The sequence below is a fragment of the Mastacembelus armatus genome, chromosome 4 (assembly GCF_900324485.2).
Source record: "Mastacembelus armatus chromosome 4, fMasArm1.2, whole genome shotgun sequence".
NCBI classification, from domain to species: Eukaryota; Metazoa; Chordata; class Actinopteri; order Synbranchiformes; family Mastacembelidae; genus Mastacembelus; species Mastacembelus armatus.
The window spans coordinates 4,431,675-4,452,469 of record NC_046636.1 but is presented as its reverse complement, the minus strand read 5'-3'; the positions used below and the strand labels follow the sequence as shown (position 1 = coordinate 4,452,469).

Here is a 20,795-nt window from a genome sequence, read left to right as displayed (position 1 = left end):
AAGTGGTCAGCTCACAACTCAACCCTAACCCAGAGTGATGCTTACTCTCAGCCCAGTGGCTTCACACTCAGCTGCAGATGCTCTCGGTGAACACTGGAAATCACAGTCACAATCTTTAAGGTACTTTATTATCTAAATTATCACTGCATGCTGAGATATTTAGATTTACCTCAACTGGAATTAAGAGCCCAGGTCCAAATCTTGTAAAAAGAGATCCAGAAGAAAAGTGCACATGCCAACTGATTAAAATTATAATCTAAAGTCAGACATTCAAAATCCCATCAAAGTAAAAGTATATGAAGTACATGATGTTGTAGGATAAAATAATTTGTAAGCATAATTCCACTATAAAGGGCTGAGATGGTAGTTGTTTTCTTCTTAAATACTGTTACTTCAGTAAATCTACTGTATCAGTATATGTCCACATACTTTTGACCAAAAAGTGTAAAAACACTGAATGCTATATATGAATGTATTTGTTTTTATATCTATTTGATGGCAAAGCAAGAGGAGTTTTTGAAGCATTAACATTAAGATGGTGCTTTATGCTGGACAACAGATCGCACACAATTCGCACACCAGAGAAGTTCAAAGGCAGAGGGATTGTTGATTGCAAGGACAGATTCAGGCCAAAGTCTCCAGCCTCCAGACAGATACATGTGGGATTAAGGTGCTTATGCTGTTGAATGCTGGAGAGATTTATTGTTGAATGTAGGTCTGTAGTTTTACTAACCTAACTCATACCTGGCCTGAGGGCATTTTCATTTACAGACAGGTGGCTGTTTGGTGTTTGTCTTCTACGAATTAATGTGGTGTGTTTTCATAGGGTTTATATATTGTGCCACAGAGATCACACATGCTGTCCCCTGACACCGGACCTGCTGTTTCCATAGAAACAATGCAAGTGCAAAAGAATGTTTACTTCCAGCCTGGTCAGAGGAGGTGGCCCTGTCCATCATCTGTGATGCAAATGTCAAGATGGCGCTCATCATCATCATCATCTTCATCATGGGCGTCTGAAGCTGCAAAACTTTACTTGCAGATGTTGTACTGCACTGTAGTACTGCTGTATATATGTTGGTGGTTCATTATTTTGTCTGTAAATGGGGTTTTGTGTGTCTTTGTAGTGTGTTTTACTTACCTACTGGTCATTTTGTTTCTTTCTAATCACTTTGCATCTATGGTAATTTTGTATTGCTTTGTGGTCATTTTGTTTAACTCTGAAGTCATTTTCTGGGTCTTTGTAATCACATCACATCTCTCTGATATTTTTGTGTCTATTTTAGTTGTTTATATCTCTTTGTGGTCACTTTCTATCTTTGCAGTTATTCTGTTACAGTGATATTTTGTAGATGAAGCCCCCCCACACACACACACACACACACACACACAAATCTCTTAGGTCTGTGCACAGAAAGCAAGTTCAGTAACTGTCCATGATGTTTATGACTAAAAAAGTCAACACTACTGAGTATCAGCCTAGCTTTCTGCTGTATATACAAATAGACTTGAATATCTTACAAATGGTTGACTCCATCTTTTGTGAAGGTACAAAGCACAGCTTTCACTAAGCAAAATCAAATAAACTGCTTCATTTAGTTTTTAGATCTGCAACTTATTTCTTACAGGCAGCATGACTTGCAGTTCACACTGTGCTGATCTTAGAAAGTGTAAGAGACAAAGAAAGAAAGGGAGAGCATGTGGGAGAGCATGTGCTTAGAAACCCCTTCATATCATATTACCAGCCAGTTTAACTCTTACATTTGAAATTCACGCCTGTCTCCATGCTCCTTTTAACGCCTCTGCAGTTATCAAATCATTAATTAAGCTTATGTCAAATCTACCAAGAGAGCCTGGTGTGGGAGAGAGATATGACTGCAGGCACCACCAACCATCTGCTTCCAACATGCTAATGTCGCAGCCGATCGGTTCTAATAGGCCTCCTGTCCGGCCAGAGCCAGAACAGGAATTTGTTTCAGCAGTATACTGACAGAGTAGTTTCAAGGCCTGGAAAAATCCAGATATAAAAAGAAGCACCTCCGTGAAATGTAAGTACACACTCAAAAATGGATGCACAGATGATGTGCATTTGTACAGACATACTGTGCCATAATCTGCACTTAATGAGTCCTCTGAGAATAATACTTTCATATCCACCAGAAAAGTACAACCAAGTTTTGGGCAGAGTATCACCAAATGTCACTAATCATGTGACCTGCCTTTTGAATCAAAAGCTTAGTTTTATGCTGTTAACTAACGTTTGGATTCTATAGTCAATTAATACATTTAGATGAATTTCATTATATTATATGTTTCAGTAAAAGAATGTTTGCTTTGCTTTCTAAAGGTCCTCTTCCTTTTTTGAATGTATGCTCATGCGTTTCCTGTGCCAGGTGTTGAAAACCCTTAACAAGCAGGATTAGTTGAATGAGGCCTCATGTTCCCTTTTCTTTGTACTTTCAGTCCAACAAAACCAACTAAAGCTTTAATAAGGTTTTTCTGAGTTACTGCACAGTTAAATGAAACATTAAGTGAGTACTGTAACATTAAATTAGGAACTTTATGTCAGTAGTTAACCGACAACCACTTTTATTGCTTGTCTTGTCACACCTGTCTAATATGTAGGTGGTTTAGAGCAGAGGGTATTTACAGCTGCTGTCTATACTATTGTCTGTAGGGTTTGAGGAAGCACATTTTCACTGTGACCGTACTCAAATTACAAAATACTACAAAAAAAAAAACCAGCTCTCAAACAATTTTCTGGGCCTTTATTCGCATTGATGAAGTGATGAAAACTGTTCGTTTACATCCCGATCAACTGATTGTGTTTACAGATCTCTACCAGACACTGAAGTTTAAAAAGACTGAAAGTCGAGCCTAAAAATGTGGTGCTGAGCCTGACTGTATCTTAAAATCACTACTGCCCATACCATCAATCATTTTGATTTTGATGAATATGTAGATTTTCCTCTGGTACCACTCTTCCACTATTTTTTTATTTGTGATCCAAGTGTAATAAAATGTATTTTTCTTGTGTGTAGTGAGCATCATAGCCGCACATGCTGCCAGCTGAGCTTTGAAACTTTATTTTGCTGCATAAAACTCTGACAGTTGCGACTCACTAAGCTGGCTGATGCACACTGTGATGGTGAGAGGCAAAGCTGTCATAGTTTGGAGTGAGAGCATGTGTCAGGTAAAGTTTCACTAGTTGAATGTGACAGAGCTGTAAGCACATCATTGAGATTCAGCACGGGTTTAGATCAGAGCTGGCATTATTGGACACATTTCATGGTCTGAATCTTTTAAATTCCATTTCCTTGCCAGCTAATGGAGGACTGCAGGTGGCTGCTTAGACACTGATCTGCACTCAGAGCAGCCTGTGGGAGAGCGAGGGAGTTTGTGTGTGTGCTTCCAAATTTTGGATATTGGTCAGTTGTCTAAGTGTTTGGTGACTATAGGTAAAGATAATGTTGACAGTCTCAGACCCCTTTGACCAGTAAAAACTGTGCAATCAGAATAAAGTGGGTCCAAAGAAGCCTTTCACAGTGCAGATTTATTTTTACATATATACATATTTGAGGCTTTTACTTATGACATCATCTAATTTATGAAAATATTTACAAAATGCATGGTTGAGCACAGATGGAGCTTACAGGAATTATGTGGAAACCCACAGACAAATGGAGCAAGTCAATTTCTCACCAGTACTTCCAGACCTACTGCTTCTAGTGGAACCAACCCCTCTAAAGGTCCCTCTCTGGGACACTGACAGGCTCAAAGACTACTCATTGCATCACCCTGAAGCCCTGTAAGTCTGTGTGTTTGAGATGAAAGTGGTTCCAAACTGCCTTGTTTGCGGTGATATCAGCTGAACAGAGGAACTGTCAGCTCTCTGGCAGCATGAGAGTCTTCAATTTTTCTGTTGCATTACATAGGAAGACTCTGCATGAAAACCAAAGATTAGTTTCTAAATTGTTCCCTGGATTTCATCTAAACATATTAATTATGCTGGAACTGCATCCATGCAGGGCCCTGAAAGTGTCCAATTATTGTGCACATATTTGTAGGAGATCAGTCTATCACAGTGGCTGAAACACAGCCCAGCAGCTACAGAAAGAAATGTCAGTCACATCTGAGCTGCTTCACACTCATCTGTCACTGTAATGATCAAGACTCAAAGATCAAACTGCTAAACTCGTCTTTTAAAATAGCAATACTGCCACCTACTGGTTGAGCAGACATGCTCTTATCAAAGTGTAACCACCTGCAAATAACACATTTGCTCTGAATAAGATGGCTTGCATTAGAAAATATACTGTTTTTACTTTTAACTTTTGGGCAACTTTAAGTGTTGACATTTTGAAAATGGAACTGCTTGACCAATAGGTCTATTACAGGTCTATTACCAAGTTTAACCAGACTCTAGTGCCATCTGGTGACTGAGTAATGTCATATATAAAATTCCAATAAAACTATGAAGTTCAACATTTAGATTTTCATTTTGCTTTGCCCTTAATACCATATTTGATACAATTTTCACACCATTTGAAAAAAATATCAAAGCAGTCAGATAATTCCAAAGTGCACATTTTAATATAAAATGACTCCTGGATGTTCTTTTGTAAGCGTGTTCCTGATATGCACAATTAAATGTTAATATTATGCTAAGAGGGGTTTTATTGAATTAGCTTCTGAAATTAATTTCACACTGGTCTTTTTTAAGTTTTATTCAGTCTGGGTCCATTTTTCTCAACTGTTCACCCAAAGATTCCCTTCTTCTTTGCTGGTGAGGAGAAAAAACACAAATGTTATCACCAACACAGCATTGTCATCAACACTGTTCTTAGATTTGTTTGCTGAGCCTCTCACCTTTTTCAGTAACAGTGTATATTGCCTCCATGCCATCTTTAATGTGGTCAATCACATGACAGTGGAACAGCCAGCTACCAGGATACTGAGGCCGCATCTTTACTGTCTGAACAGGAAGAAAATGAAAACATTATTAAACATTGTTCACTGGCCCTCAGTTTCGCCCATTTAACAGTAAATAATTTTGGTTGTTTATATTATTTTGTATTTCTTATGGCTTTTCTTTCTTGCTTTATTTGCACCTTTTTCCTGACCTGTTGAAAGGCAAGGTGTCTTTAAACAAATGAAAGAAAGAATTAAAGATTTTCCAATTTCTGTGGTTACACTGGCACTGGTCATTATAGGTGAAGCAGCACCTTTAATGTTTCAAAATAGAAATTACAGCAAAAGCCGATGAAGCCAGGCCACTATGTTTTGAGGTTTTACCTGAAAGGTGGCTGGGAACAGCTCAAACACATCAGTACGGTGTGGTCCTCCACCCAGCTGGAGAGAAAAGAGATTATTATCCTTAGTTATCCTTTATGTGTACTGCAGTATTTTTAAAACTGCAAATTTGTAGGATAGTCTTTACATAACGTTTGTTTTACTACAGTGTACCTTATAATCCACACTGTGTCCATGCCAGTGTGCAGTGTGTATGTCCACTTCACTGCCCATTCCCATTAGATACCAGTACACCTTATCACCCACCTCCATGTTCAAACCATTCAGGTTAGCATACATATAACCATTAATGGCTGCATACAAACACACAGAAAAGCACAAAATCACATACAGCATTTAAGTGTGACAAAAATACCTCATAGGTGACTAGTGCAGTTCATTTATCTTACTATGCATCGTGTTGCTCAATATAAAGTTTTCATCATCCTTCAGATTTGCGCGAGGGTTTGTAATGTAGGTCCTGATGTTTTCATCCAGATACCTGGGATAATATTCACAGTAATTATAATACTGCAGAAGAAAAGTACAGCAGTTTTTGCTACTGGCATTGTTGCAAAAAGATATCAGCAGACAACATGACACTGACATTATATGTGTATACCAAGTAATCAAGATAAAAGAGGGCTAGGAGGATAACATGTCTAAAGGCAAATAAAAATTCAGGTTGGACCTGTGACTATAAAATTGCTTCTAGTTGTGAACTTCGCTGCTTTTTTTTAATTTGAACTCTTCTCTTCTGATGAGACAGTTCCAATAAAAATGTTGACAGTTTTGTTATTTGGGCAAACTGATCACCAAACCTCTAAACATTTTAGACTTCTCTTTACTTACCAGCTTTCATTCTCATTAAAAACCAGGAAAAGCAGTGCAAACTCTTCCACTTCCTTCTTCAACCCTAAACTCCTGGAAAGAAGTTAATGACATTTTATAATAACACTTTATCAAACATAGTGTGTGATTCCATACATAAACACAAGAAAACATCCTCCCATCTCTCCAGACCTGGAAATCACAAACACACACTGTGTACTGCACAAAAAGCATCAACCGATACCTGGCCCAGCTACGCCGGCAGATCACCAATGGACCAATCAGACCACTGTACAGGTCCTGGTGAGCAGGGAGAAAACATGTCAGTATGTGTGCATGTGTGTGTTTGTGTGTAAGTTGTGTTATGGCTCACCTTCACGATGTCAGCAGTGGAGTAGTATGCTGACACAGAGCACTCCTCTTGCTCTGTGGTTGGTCCTGTGTTCTTTGTAATGTACCAGTAGTAGTTGTGAGTTTCACCTGCGCAAGAGAATCAAAGTTTGTTTTTGAGGTTATGAATTCCATTGGATATTAGAAACTGTCCAGTACAGCTAGAAACGGCTAAGATCAACTAATACACAGGCAAAAAGTAAAGCAAAGGTAAAGACCATAATTTCTCTCAACTACTTTATGATTCTTTAATTTACTGCAGCTCTAAAAGCATTTACAAATCATTCAAGGTTCCAACAATCTAAGACAGCAAAATAAGCTTTTGTCTCTTAATGATTTTCTACAGCACGTCCAATATTTCTAGATAATCCTGTACCTGGTTTTGTGTGGTAAACATCAGGGGTCTCCGTCTTGACTCCATGGGCATGGATAGAATAAGGTCTGGAAGCCATGTTCTTAAAAACCACCTTTACTTTATCCCCCACATCAGCATGAATCATTGGACCTGAATGGATGAGAGATGTTTGAATGATCATTGATCAAGCCGTGAGCTACAAAGTTGTCAAACTGCATAATGTTTCATAAATACTGCAGTGTGATTGGCATTTACGGTAAAAAGTAAATGTTATGTTATGTTATATGAATTCTAGTGTATCTGTGCTGTTCTTGCAGCTTACCCATAATGCCAAGGTGCTCCATATCAGCTGTTCTTTCCACCTGCTTGGTGAACTTGTCGTTAGTGAACTGGCGGTAAACCACCTTCTTGTAACGGGAGCCGATAAACCCGCCTTGCTGATCCAGGAAGACAGCAGCAGGACTGCAGGGAACCAAGTGAGGGTCAGTGTGTGTGTAAAGTAAAAATCTACAGTATATTTTTCTTATGGATAATAAATTACATGAAGGTATCAAACTAAACATTTTAATCCATCTCTCAATATATTCTCAATTTCCTATTTTACATATGTTCTGCATTGTGTGCATGTTTCAATCCATCAGTTTTTCAAGGTTAATATGTTTTTATATTTGTACCAATATTTAAAGACCAAAATCCAAGCGAACCAGTAAATCAGCTCTCTAGTGTGTGTCAGTACTGTAGATGTGCAGATGTTACAGTACCTGTCCCGACCCTTAAACTGTTCAGCTTCCCAGGTCCGGTTTGGAGAATAGTCCCACACCATTTCCATGGCAGCAATGTAGTAGGTCTTTGAATGCATCATTGTTTCACCCTGGCGCTGAAACAGGCTGCACTTTTGTACTGTGTAATTGGCCCTCATCCCAGCACGATAGTTGCTCACTGTAGGAGACACTACTTCAAACTGACCTGAAACACACACAAACACATGTACTCTTATATACATTGTACTGTATTTGCACTGTACATTCTTCTAATTATAGAACTAGAATTGTCTTGAAAGTGAGAGAGACTGAATGGAGGCTGTATAGTATACCCATGCTGTCTGGCTCCATAGTGACAGTGTGTGAAATGTGAGGGAAAACGCTGATGGAGTCTCGTCTGTTCTGGCGATAGATGAAGCGGTTGCCCTCAAAGTAAAGGCTGTTGATGTCTGCCTCCGAACCCAGTCCTGACAGGTGCCACGTTACTTTATCCCCCTTACACATGGTCAGGCCTGGGAGGTTTTTATACACAAACCCATTGATGGCTAGAAGGTAGACACAGAACAAAACATACAGTTCAATGATTATCACCAACAAACATGATAGAGAAACACAGGAAGTGAAAATATTGAACATCCAAGCAGATTGACAAAGAAAAATGAAAGAGGAAATGAAGTCTCTCCCAATTTGAGTATGTAAATGCATAAACATTGGTGTTCCATCTGAACTGCCAATGATAAGTCTTTGAATGCACATCTCCTACAAACCGTGCATCTTGTTGCTCTCCATGAAGCCCTCATCCTCTTTGTTAACAGTGGTGGGAGCTGTGGTGAAGGTCCTAATGTTCTCATCCAGATACCAGCTCAGGTTTTCATCGAACACTGTAGCCATGAGGTGAAACTCTTTATCATAGTTTTTCTACAAAGAAGACAAGAGAAGAGAAATGTGTCAAACCTGATTTCATTAATACATTTCAGTTTATAATCCCATCATACTCCTTTTGTACCATCACGTAATGGGACCATTAAGTCTCTATATTCCTTGACTAGAGCCATATTCTGATTGGCCACTGGTTGCAACATATCTGTGATACTGTGAAATAATAAATGAAAAAGTAAATGTAAGTTGGAAAACTGATATGCAAAAGTAGTTATTTATTTTATTTGCATTTATTTTAGAGCAACTGGTATGACTGTGAGATTCATCTTGTTTCTTATGAATTACTGAGAAATTTAAGCTCTTTCAGCCTCAAACTACAAAAAACAAAAATTCCACTTTGGTTTGGTCTGGTCATAACTAACATATACAACCAGTGACTGTGGCGTTACACGTAGACGCTGCCTTATTTGAGGTCTGACAAGCTAAGAAGGTTGGGAACAAACTGAGTAACATTTCCTTACTCACTTTTTAAATTAGTTTTCCATTGACTAGATTGTTTTGTTGATACGATTCACTGTTTTTAAAACTTGAGCTAATATTCAATGAAAAGTTTCATTTCCAAACTGATCATCATTTGGCTTCTCTCCTCACCTGCACTCCCTTTTTCAGTGATCCCTGCCGACAGACTAGGAGGGGTCCAACCAGTCCAGAGCTGGTGTCCTTGATAGGGTCCACTCCAGAGTAGTACATGTAAGTCAGACAGTCAGCCTCTCCCTGTACTGGACCAGCACCCACAGGCACCATCCATTCATAGGTGTGCACTGTCCCAGGTCTGACCAGAGCTGCAGGGGGAGGAGTCACTACTCCTAAAACCATAAAATAATAAAATACAATGCTCACAAATGTGTGCCAAATTAGACTAGTACTGTAATTTAAGTTTTTAACTCACTTGGTTGCCTGTTTAGCTCCCGCAGTTTCTGTGCTGTATAAGACTCTGAAGGGAAGAAGAGTAGAGGAAGAAAGAGTGATGAGGGAGACATGAAAACACACAAAGAAGCTCTTTCTACACTATATGATTTAGCACATTGATAACAGTGTGTGTGTGTGTGTGTGCATCCATGTATTAACCTTCCAATTCATTGTGATAGAGCGTCCCATCTTGTTCTACACTGTACTGGACACCATGTGGTTGTATAGAGTAGGGTCGGCTGGCTTTGTTCTTAAACACCACCTTGATGGTGTCTTTCTCCTCAGCTCTCAGCACAGGACCTGAAACACACACACATTTCTACATCATCACTGGTATCAGTGCACACACTTACAGAGAGCTCAAAGACAAAAACACAAGTGATTAGGTGATTGGAAATAGTTCAGGCAGGATAGAAACAAGATCTCAATGACATTTTTCAAACATATGTGTTGAAATCAGTGGGTTTTTATTTTGTAACAATAATGCTAAAATTATATAATGTGCTATCAATCCCAACCCATGCTGGATTACCCAGAATTCCCAGGTGTTGCTCCTGAGGGCTGCGTAGCATCTTTGTTATGAAGGTGTTGTCAGTGTATTCCACATAGCGAACCTTCTTATAGTGGCTTCCAATGCGGGTTCGACCTTTGGTTACGAACGTGTCTGCCTCACTGTGCACACACATATAAAAACATGGGGGACTCTTCTTTATAGAAACATCAGCTGCAGTGTCATTCTGTGTGTGGGTGGCTGTGCAGAGGAACAAACCTATCAGTTGGCAGTGTCGGAGCATAGTCCCAAACTTCCTCTTCAGCAGCAATAAAGAACTGTCTGAGCTCACCATGTGGCCGAGGCTTATGGACATTAGGGAAACACTTCTTGATCTCAAATATAGCCTGCATTCCAGCTGCACAACACCACAAAACACAAACTCACAATCCTACATAAGACCATGCAAATGAAGTATTTGTTGTTTGTTTGTCATTTTCTTAAATAATCAGCCACTTATGAATGATGTGAGCTCACCCATCAGATGGTCATTGACGGTGCATGTCAGCAGCCAGTGTCCAGGGTTGTCAGCTACCATTTCAGCTGTGGTGGTGGAGCCTGCGAAAAGACTGACTGTGTCTGTGTGATGGTCCTGAGCTGTCAGGATCTGGCCATGGAAATGAACTGAATGTATATCCACCTGTTGGAGATAAACTACATTTAATTTGGCTGTATAATAGATGTTGTCAGCTATGAGAAAAACATGATACAGGCTTAAGCACATAAAACTCTTTCATTTAGCAGTTTAAAGTGGTTCAAAGTAACAGAACTGAAACCAGCTAATATTTGCTTTCTGGCAAAATAAAAAAATCTGCTTTTTAACATAAGAATAACTGTAAATAACTGTAGAGGAAGAAAAGGTGTTTTATGACAATTCAAACCTTAAATTATTGCTGAAAAAGAATGCAATCAACTTTCAGCTTCACAATATACTTTCTGGCTATGGACTCTTATTTTGTTGTTTTTCCTATTCCCTGGTCTCTCCCTTATTGTTGTCTGTTTCACTTCTGTAATTAGTGTCCAAGTTGTTTTCACCTGCACCTTATGTCCTATATCTTTTAATATTTAAATCACTTTCCTCTCAGTGCTGGTTTGGTTTTGTGTGTGTGTGTGTGTGTGTGTGTGTGTGTGTGTGTGTGTGTGTGTGTGTGTGTGTGTGCGTGCGTGTGTGTGTGTGTGTGTGCGTGTGTGTGTGTGTGTGTGTGTGTGTGTGTGTGCGCGTGTGTGTGTGTGTGTGTGTGTGTGTGTGTGTGTGCCTGCTAGTCCTTTTTTTTGGTGCATTCTTGTTTGTTTCTGTCTGTTTGCAGTCACATTTATCTGTTACACTGAACTTTGTACTTTGTTGGGCTCTGTTTTTATGCTCACCTGCAACTCCTGGACTGTTGAATTCTGGGACTGCATTCGAACTCTTGCCTCATGTGTTTGGGCTGGTGTTTGTGTGTTCCCTGTCTGTTTTCACTACACTACCTCTGGATGTTGTGTTTGCCTTGCCTGTCTTCATTTCCCATTCCTGAAATAAATCCTGCATTTCTGTCATTCTGACTCTGGTCTGCCTGCACATGGGTCCTAACCTTACTGACTCTTAGCATTTGTGACAATATGTATATTTGAATTTAGTTTAGTTGTTTTTACCTTACTTTTGCATAATGCAGATAAAATACTGCACAAACAATGTGATTTTTTCCATCATGAGAAATAAAGATAAAAGGTTATAAAACAGCTTCCACAGTCAGATTCTGTAAAATAATAATAACACAATAGTTACCTCATTTCCTAAGCCAATCAAATACCACTGGACCTTGGTTCCTTGGCACATACTCAGTCCAGGCAGGTTACCATACAGAAAACCGTTTATAGCTGTAATACACACTCAGGGTTACAAGGGAGTCTTTGTATATGTACTCTATGGGGATGTGGTGTGATGCTCCAGCCTCACCATGCATTTTGTTGCTCTCAATAAAATCTTCATCCTCTTTCAGGTCTTTGGCAGGATTTGTGACGTGTGTCCTGATGTTGTCATCCAGGTACCAGCTTAAGTTCTCATCTGACACCATGAACAGCAGAGCATACTTTTGTTCTCCTGACCTGTCCTGTGAGTCCAGAGTTCCTAAAGAGAGGAAAATGGAGAATCATTGTGTTTAGTAATGTTTGTCATTAAGGGAAACCTACTTTATTTCTTATTATTTGTATTATGTTAGTCTTGTTGAGACACTGGCCATCAAATCTAATTAAACAGTGCCACAGAGTGTGATAAAACAGATTAGCTACAACTAGTTTTGAGTATTAAACTTCTAATTAATGATTCTTAAAGATAAATATACAAATACATTCAGAAATATGTCTTTAACATTGAGTATTATTGCTTTGCTGCTAACATTTGATTGTACAGAGAAATACTAGTCAGGTTTTCAGGTGATTTAAGATTGTCACAAAGTTTAACAAATTGTATTTGATATTTTAATGGTACAAAACCATAATGTTATAACTGATTTGTATTTCTATTGCTTCCTATCAACAACAGTCTCTCACTGTGGAGTTGTGTACCAAAAAAAGATTGTTTCAACTGTCTTAAAGATCAGATGAAAAATGAGTTTCCATAAAGAGACTAGTAATAAAAAATGCTGTAAAGTGTAGAACTAGTGCCCCATAAATGAATTCATTGAGTCACGTTCCTGTGATTAGCTCATCTATTAGTCATTATTTTCACCTATTTCACCTTTCTGACCTGTGAAATCACCTCAGTAAATCTGTTGGAGCAAAAAATGGAAACACTTTGACTAAATGTACACAGGTCCACCTCTGTGTATGTATATATTTTTATATATAGTTAAAAAGGTTCCAGTACCTCTCTTACAGATAATGAGGGGTCCTATCAGTCCTGAGTTAATGTCTTTTGGGGTGAAGACGTGTGAGTGGTAGAATCTGGTCAGGCAGTTGCTCTCCTGTGATGTTGGGCTGTGACCCTCCGGGAGGGTCCATTCATATGTCACTGTTGTTCCAGGAACCACCGCATCGTCGTGTTTTAGCTCCAGGCCTGTACCATCTGGGTACAGGGCTCCTGAGGGAAGCACACAAAACTGCACAATCACGGATGAGTCAACCTTTTGAGTCACATTCATGCACCAGTTCATTCCTTACCTTCACTGCCCTTGCTGTAGTTCAGTCCATGTGGGTGGATGCTGTACGGCCTGGATGCTGTGTTCTTCAGGTAGACGATCACAGTGTCTCCCTCCTCAGCCATCACCAGAGGCCCCAAGTAACCCAGCCAGTCTGGCTTCATTACCTCAGTCCTGTAGGTGGAGTCGCTGTACTGCTTATAAATAGCCTTCTTATAGGTGGCACCGATGCGCTGGGGACCCTTCTTTAAAAACACTGCTGCTTCTCTACAGAGAGATCCAGACAGAGAGAGAATAAGTGTGTGTGTGTGTGTGTGTGTGTGTGTGTGTGTGTGTGTGTGTGTGTGTGTGTGTGTGTGTGTGTACTGATAATAGGTGAAAACTGGAAAAAATACAGTAATAATAATGTAGAGGCTTCTAAAAACATCTAGTTGACTTTTGATTGAAAAGTACAGAATTATTATTATTGCGAATAATGACTGTTAATGAATAATATTTAGATAAACACACTAAATTTGACACAATTTTCAACTCCTTAATGTTGCTGTATATATAATGATGCATGTGCAGAGAAGTAAATATTCATGTATATTTGTGTATTTGCATGCATCAAATCAAATCACGTCTTTAAAAGTACCACTTAATGCTGAGCACATGTTTTAGGATTTGTACAAAAGTAAAAATAAATTATTTTAAATAAAAATTAGTCAAAAGGCTGTTTGCACAGAGAGCAGATTTAATAAAATAAAAAGAAACACACTGCTTTCCAAATAAAACTGTGTCTTTAAATTAGGTAGTACAGAATTGGTAAACCTGAAAGATTAAGTGTTCCTGTTATGTTGAGAAAATGATTCTATGTCTTAAGATACATGAACCATTGGATTAGCTGTTAAATGCATTGTCACAGTTATAAAATAAAGCTTGTGTTCATACGCAGGCCAATATGGAGATATTGTGTTCCGCTGTGCTGTGTTCTGAACAAACCCCAGCTGGGATAGACCTTAAGGAATGTTCTTTACATGTACTTACTCATCCTCCTGCAGTGTGTGGTTTTGAATGATGTTCATTCCAGTTGGAGCGTAGTTCCAAGAAACCTCTTCTATCTTGATAAAATACTCTCTTCTTGTCGTAGACACACATAGTGCTGCCCAACACAGCAGCAACACCATCCTCAACTCCAACCAATGCATTTTGATAATATGCTGCTGGCACTTCATAAGCTAGAAGTAGGTCCAAAAAAAACTGACAAGAAGATGAGTCTTTAATTCTGAGAAGTAGTCCTGTAGGTCACAACGATGAAGACAGACAGTGCAGTCACCAGACAGGTACCTTTCTGTGTCTGAGATTTTAGACCGTCTGTGTCTTTATACTCCCTGAGTTGAAAAAAAAGATTGGGAATAACCAAGTAGGGCAGAGGGGTCATTGACCATCAGACAGTGTTTGATCCAACCTATCAGAAACCTGACAATCTGCTTGATCAACAGGTTAGACTTGCATAAGAGTGGCGAGATCAGACTCAAGCTACGTAACCTTGCACAGATTTGTGCAACAAACTGTTAAAAATCTTCTTGTTTCTAGTTGACAGAAAGCATATATCAAGGGGTGACATTGGCTGATTAGCTGAAAAAATGCATTGATCTACGTCACATTTTCTGTGTGTGTGGGTATGCAGCTAACAAGCTCATGTTTAGCCTGTGTCCTGTCCTACTTTGTGACATATGTTTCGACCTGATCCACTAAATTAGTCTAACCAAACCAAGTGGCCTAATTACTCAAATGTATGAATTTCTTCAATTTACTCAGTTTACTCATAATTCACTATGGATGAAAAAAGGAAATTTCGTTATTGAAATTTCATAATATCATTTGCTGAAACATGATTTGTAATGAGCTGGGCTAAGAGGGTCAGAGGCCACATTTATTCTGCATACTGATATGATATGGGCTAACAGGCAACTCTGGAAACTCCAGGACCAAACTCTAGTGCAGGAATTGGTTACAACACACCAGGCTGCACACACAAACACACACACACACACACACACACACACACACACACACAAACCTACAGTATGACCTATGACACATAAGCTAATATTGAATTTGTGTCAGTTACCCTTCTCCTCTAGAAGGAGAGGGGCCAAAACTAAGAAATAGAACAGAAATTTGATATCAGATGAGTTGGCAAATAATTCTGTGGAGGAGAGCATACTGAGAATATACTGACATTTTTAGGTTTTCTGTAAGATCACCCCAATATAATCAAACTGGAGTTATAAAATGGAAAAAAATCTTTTTTATTCAAGGTTGCACAAATGCACATTATAAAAATATGTCACTAAAATATATATATAAAATGTCTGTTAATGCTAAACTAGCATCTGAAAGACCAAAAGAAAACAACTGACACAAAATGCTCTAAAAATAGGAAACAACTGTACAAAGACAGAGACAAAAATGTTGTAATGCATAAATGATCCTATACAATGTACAAATGTTGGAACAACAAAACTAATACTGAACAGAAAAGTAATGTTGATATTGCTTCATGATGATAATGCTAACAGACAAAATGGCACTTTTTAAAAAAATCATTAACATTTTTGTCAAAAACAAGAATGGCAATGAAATGTCATTATCACCTCTATCCATGCCCAGTTTGTTCTCCTGTTCATTTGATAACATTGGTAGTGTAGTTGTTTATGGGGTTATGGAAGTATACAACTGTAAGTGTACAGCATAAAATAATGATAAAGAAAGTGGGAACCTTGACTATCAGAATACCAGATTTATTGAACTGTCACCTAAGCAGAGTGACAGTACTTTTTCTTTTTCTACATCTTTCACAATAAAAACAAATCCTTAAGGACACATCTGTTTTTGAAGATAGAAAGATGTTGAACATACTATTGTGTGACAACTTCCTTCATGCACTTTAATGAATTATTATGATCAAGCATGCGTCAGTTATTTGCTATGTGTTCGTGTTGGTCTGCTGAGCCTCTTTAACACCCTACCCAGTATAGTAGATCCTCCTCTCCATACAGTGTATACAGGACACACACACACTTATATGATTATGGACAAACATCCTGGTGTCATCAGTGACTGCATAGTGACTGTGCCACTGGGCAACCGGAAAGCTTGACAGTTTTATGCAGTGATTACATATAGTACACATATTGTAGGCATTTGTGACAGTGCATGTTTGTCTAAACATTAACTGTGTGTTGTATTATACTCACACAGGGCACTGGGCAGTGAGGCTGGATTGTGTGAAGTTCTGTGTGTTCACCTGCACGTACACTATGTCTGTGCTGGTGAGTCTACATGCAGGTGCGTCTTTCTGTGTGTGTCTGTGTGCTTCCCTAAGCATTAAGGCTATACTGCTGTTTGTAGCAGCATGGTCGGCACACGGCATTGACTAAACCGCTCCCCAGCTGTAAGAGACAGATGATAAACTCTAGCACAGCCAAACCCAATAAAATACACAGCAGGGTCACGTTCCACTCCACGATGTTGAGCGGCTGACGGCAACTTGACCATTTCTCTGGCTGTAACAGATACCTGAAACACATCAGTGCAGAGGGTGAATCACAGACAGAGGTAGAGGCAAAAAGAGGCTGCTGACTTTTCCACTACTACATGTGTTACGGTCTTTCTTAATACAAGAGAAAGAAACTAACTAGACGCTTTGAAAAATGACATTAGTGGACAATAACACACAACAACATGGACCAATACATGAAAATGAGAGACATGGTACAGGTCAAATATAATATAAAACAAAGAAAAGCAAAGTTGTCACATGTTGGTGGTAAAATGAATAACATGGCAAAGCAAGATTACAAAGCAGAAACACTATTACATGTGCATGTTTCTGTTACATGCACATTGACTTAACCCGATATTTAGGATCTATTGAATCAACAGGTCAGTATCTAATGCATAGTTATGGTGAACTGAAATGGGCTGCAGACAATCCTTGAAATGTCCTTGTGCTCTCAGTCTTCTACATGTGGCAACATGATGAATGAATTGGCAAAAGTATTAATTGTGTGTGATTTATTAACGCCACATACACGATGGTAGAATATCTCCTCACCTGCCCCCCTCGTCAGCAAAGGGGTATGTCCATCCATTATTGGTGAAGCACTGAGGACCCTGAACCAAGGTAAACCCTGATACAACAAAACAGTAACCAGACCCCACCAGGCCGACCACAGCTGCCAAGACTGACCCGCACATCTAGAGAGGAACACAAACATAGAAAATGGTTTGAAAGATGAACGTACACATTTGGAAGTGATTGTGGATGTTTGTGTCACTGCCCATTTGTCTCTGTGAATGTTTTTATAGAGGCAGCTGCTAAACACACACACACAACTGCAGCTGTGCACGTGGCTTGAATGGGGTGAGCCAAGATTACTCTGTCAAGTGTTATCTAACAATGGGACCCTTGTTGAATTACCATAGCAGGATTAGAATTAGCATTCCACAGTGTTAGCTGGTTTAATGACAACTGTACAGTTTTATTCTTCAAGCAGAGGGTAAAGAAAAAGAGAGTTTTGGTTCCAGACCCAACCCCATCAAAAAAAAAAAAAATAAGCAACCAAACCTGAAATGTTGCAGATGTAGTTTAGCACACATGCATTGTGTGTAATTCATAGTTTGCTTAGTTCCATACCATTAAGCTCTCATTCCAGCAGCAGTTACATTTTCCCAGAGTGATGAAGACAACAGCTGGAACCAACATCTAGAAAACACAGAAAATATTTCATGGTTTCTGAACAATACATTTGATTCTTGTTTTATTCTAGTTTTATCCATTACAGAAGGCAACTGCTAAGAAAACCAACAAGGATTATTAAGAAGCTTGACCTGTGTTGTTTCAGTCACATTTTGCTGTTTTGCCCTTGTACTCAGGTCGCTACAAATAAATGCTGCCACAGTCATTTTTTCTTTTTCTTCTAAATTAAAAAATATTGTTCAAATTGGATATTACTCAAAGAAACTGTAATTAAATAAGTGAACATCTTTATCAACAGTCAATACACACTAGAAATAATTAGATTAGATTAGAAAAAATATTTTGCAATCCTCAACTCAACTCACACTGATTATACATCTATTTGTTTTAGAGTCCTACTTTTTACTTTACTATTGTCTCCCTCCCCTTTTCCTCTCCTCCTCTCATCTCTCCCAGTGGTTGAACTTTAAATCATATCATAACAGAGCGAGGGAAGTTCCCAAGGTTTCACACAGTGACACACATGCAAGGATCATAGGGATACACATCCTGGATGTCCCCCTTAAGCAATGTGCACCAGCAGAGATGGAGAGATAGGGACATCCAATGCAGAGAGAAGTGCACAGTTAGAAAGGAAGTGAGGGAGGGAAGAATGAGGGAGAGGAAGGGAGGGAGTTAAAGATAGATTTTCCTTAGAGGGCTTTAGTTTGCTCTTTGACTCTTTAGTCTTCTGTCATTTCCACAAAGAAAGGAAAAGCCCAAAGATAAAAAAAAAAGGCGAGGAAAGGACGTTATTTCTAAATTCCCCTGTAATGAACCTCAAAGAAAGAGGCTTTGTGTTCTGCTATGTGCTGCTGCTCCAGTTTAATGTTGTTACAAATTCAGAATTTTCCTATATTGAAAATGTTTCACATTAAAGACCATCCATTAAGTCATGGCAGATAATCCGTCCATTTGTAGGAAATGTCATTTACAGCAGCTTAATGAAGAAAGAACATTTCACACTGATCAGTATCACTAAAAGGGGGAGCGCAGTTCACTCAACCCTGTCCCTTAAAAAATAAGCTCTGCCCTGTAAAAGGGACTTTTCAGTTTTCAGGTCTTGTAACTTGACTAAACAAAGTATCTGAACAGTTTCACATCCTCTTTTAATTTTAAAATGACTGCTCTCCCATTTCCCCGCTGAATCATCATTGCTATGAATAAAGTTCTACACATAGCAAATCATTGCAGCATGAATGTTTCTGACACTACATCTCTGTAGAAATTAACAGTTCAACTGTGTTTATTCTCCATGAGTGAAGTGGTAAACATGTTGTGTGTAAAATACAGAATTATGTGCAAACATGTTCTGAGCACCTTATTACTCTCATCTTTATATGCTACAAGCAAACAATTACAACTAGTATCTAAATATTATAGAGTGAAGCAGTAACCAGCACAAGTGCTCTGCCTGTCAACAGCATTAATCTTGTCTCGGCAAACACAATCCGCCCTCTGTTCCTCCTTAAAACCAAACTAAGAAAAAGACTAACTAAAAGAACGACTCCTTTCTGCTCAGCCGGAGCATAAACCCATCAGATCAGCAGCACGTAGAGCAGACGGATTAACTATGAATTCGCACAATACGACATTGTTCTCAGTGAACAGCTGCAAACACACTCGGAATGACTGGTGTTAAGGAGGAAACAACTGGCATATAATCTTAAATCATGTTTCTATGATTCCAACCTTGTTGTATACAGCACATGACCGCCAAATAAGTCTATAAATAGAAAACAAGCTAAACTCTTACTGACTTATAAACTGCATTTGTTGTGCAAAACAAATACAATCTGAGAACAACAAAGTGGCATCACTCTGCTTATAAGCACACGCTCACAATTAGACCAACATGTACCAGTGTCGGTCTTTACTGCCACTGAATAACAAAGGAAACGGAGATTATAACTTGCTTTCAGTTAGTGCTTGTTTTCATCTACAGTTCTTTCAGTGGCGAAGGAGGAAAAAAGACTTTAAAAGTAAACAAAAAATATTAAAAAACCCATAAGTTAAAGCTAAAAAAGTAGGTATTAGAACAAAACCTACAAAAAAATCTAAAAATATAACAGAACTAATTAACTAACTAGCTAATTGGAGCAGTTGATCTTCTAATTAAAGCAGAAGAAAGTTCATCATAACTGTTATTTTTTACCCACCAGTAGTCCTCCACCTCCCAGTCCACCAAAGTACCAGATGTAGCTGGCCAGGCGGTCCTGCTGGATGTAGGCGATTTCTCCCATAGGAAACAGCAGGAGCAGGTTGGCCAAGATACAGCAGAGTGCCAGTGGCAGCAGAGCCAGACCCAGAGACCTGGCGAATCCCACCGAACAACACATCGTTCACCAAAAAACACACACAACCGCAGGGAGGAGAGGAGAGGAGAGAACTGGAATGGGCCAAGGAGAGCAGAGAGAGAAAGAGGGCAGGGAAGGGTCAGAGCAGCTGGGGAGGCAGGAAACAAAAATAAGTGACGGCATGTGTGTGTGTGTGTGTGTGTGTGCGTGTGTGTGTGTGTGCGTGCGTGTGTGTGTGTGTATGCGTGTGTGCGTGTGTGTGTGTGAGTATGTATCCTATTTTGTGTGCACAGAGTACAATATCTGCATCAGAGCAGAAACTAAAGATTATTTAAATTATAACATAACATTTAGTCCAGTGACATCACCAGGACACTTATGCCATGCCTCCTAGAGTCGAAACTCAAACGAAAGCCCAAAGAATTAAATTATTACTTGATTAGCTGATTGGCTGGCAACAATTCTAGTCTAATGATAATTTAAGTTATTTTTTAACCAAAAGACCCAAAGTTCAGCCTGTTTTGAACTACTCTGTACAAAAGGTACCACATAAATTAAAATCTTAT

The 20,795-nt window shown here is 39.0% G+C and overlaps 2 protein-coding genes across 2 annotated transcripts; both read right to left on the bottom strand.

Annotated features, from left to right (window-relative positions):
* Nucleotides 1-4,720: 4,720 nt before the first annotated feature.
* cp (ceruloplasmin) lies at nt 4,721-14,443 on the bottom strand. The gene is made up of 24 exons (XM_026323769.1): nt 14,173-14,443; nt 13,166-13,410; nt 12,873-13,085; nt 11,964-12,134; nt 11,793-11,884; nt 10,505-10,667; nt 10,247-10,385; nt 10,010-10,149; nt 9,637-9,777; nt 9,458-9,502; nt 9,160-9,374; nt 8,397-8,547; nt 7,962-8,174; nt 7,630-7,834; nt 7,191-7,330; nt 6,890-7,018; nt 6,497-6,603; nt 6,368-6,423; nt 6,145-6,216; nt 5,703-5,794; nt 5,467-5,606; nt 5,296-5,352; nt 4,870-4,975; nt 4,721-4,783 (listed from the first exon to the last, which is right to left on the bottom strand). The coding sequence occupies exons 1-24, from the start codon at nt 14,358-14,360 to the stop codon at nt 4,758-4,760; spliced, it is 3,246 nt and encodes a 1,081-aa protein (XP_026179554.1). The 5' UTR covers nt 14,361-14,443; the 3' UTR covers nt 4,721-4,757.
* Nucleotides 14,444-15,419: 976 nt separating this feature from the next.
* tm4sf18 (transmembrane 4 L six family member 18) lies at nt 15,420-20,377 on the bottom strand. The gene is made up of 4 exons (XM_026323792.2): nt 20,092-20,377; nt 17,831-17,899; nt 17,249-17,391; nt 15,420-16,710 (listed from the first exon to the last, which is right to left on the bottom strand). Exons 1-4 carry the CDS (start codon nt 20,269-20,271, stop codon nt 16,512-16,514), a joined length of 591 nt encoding a protein of 196 aa, XP_026179577.1. The 5' UTR covers nt 20,272-20,377; the 3' UTR covers nt 15,420-16,511.
* Nucleotides 20,378-20,795: the final 418 nt, after the last annotated feature.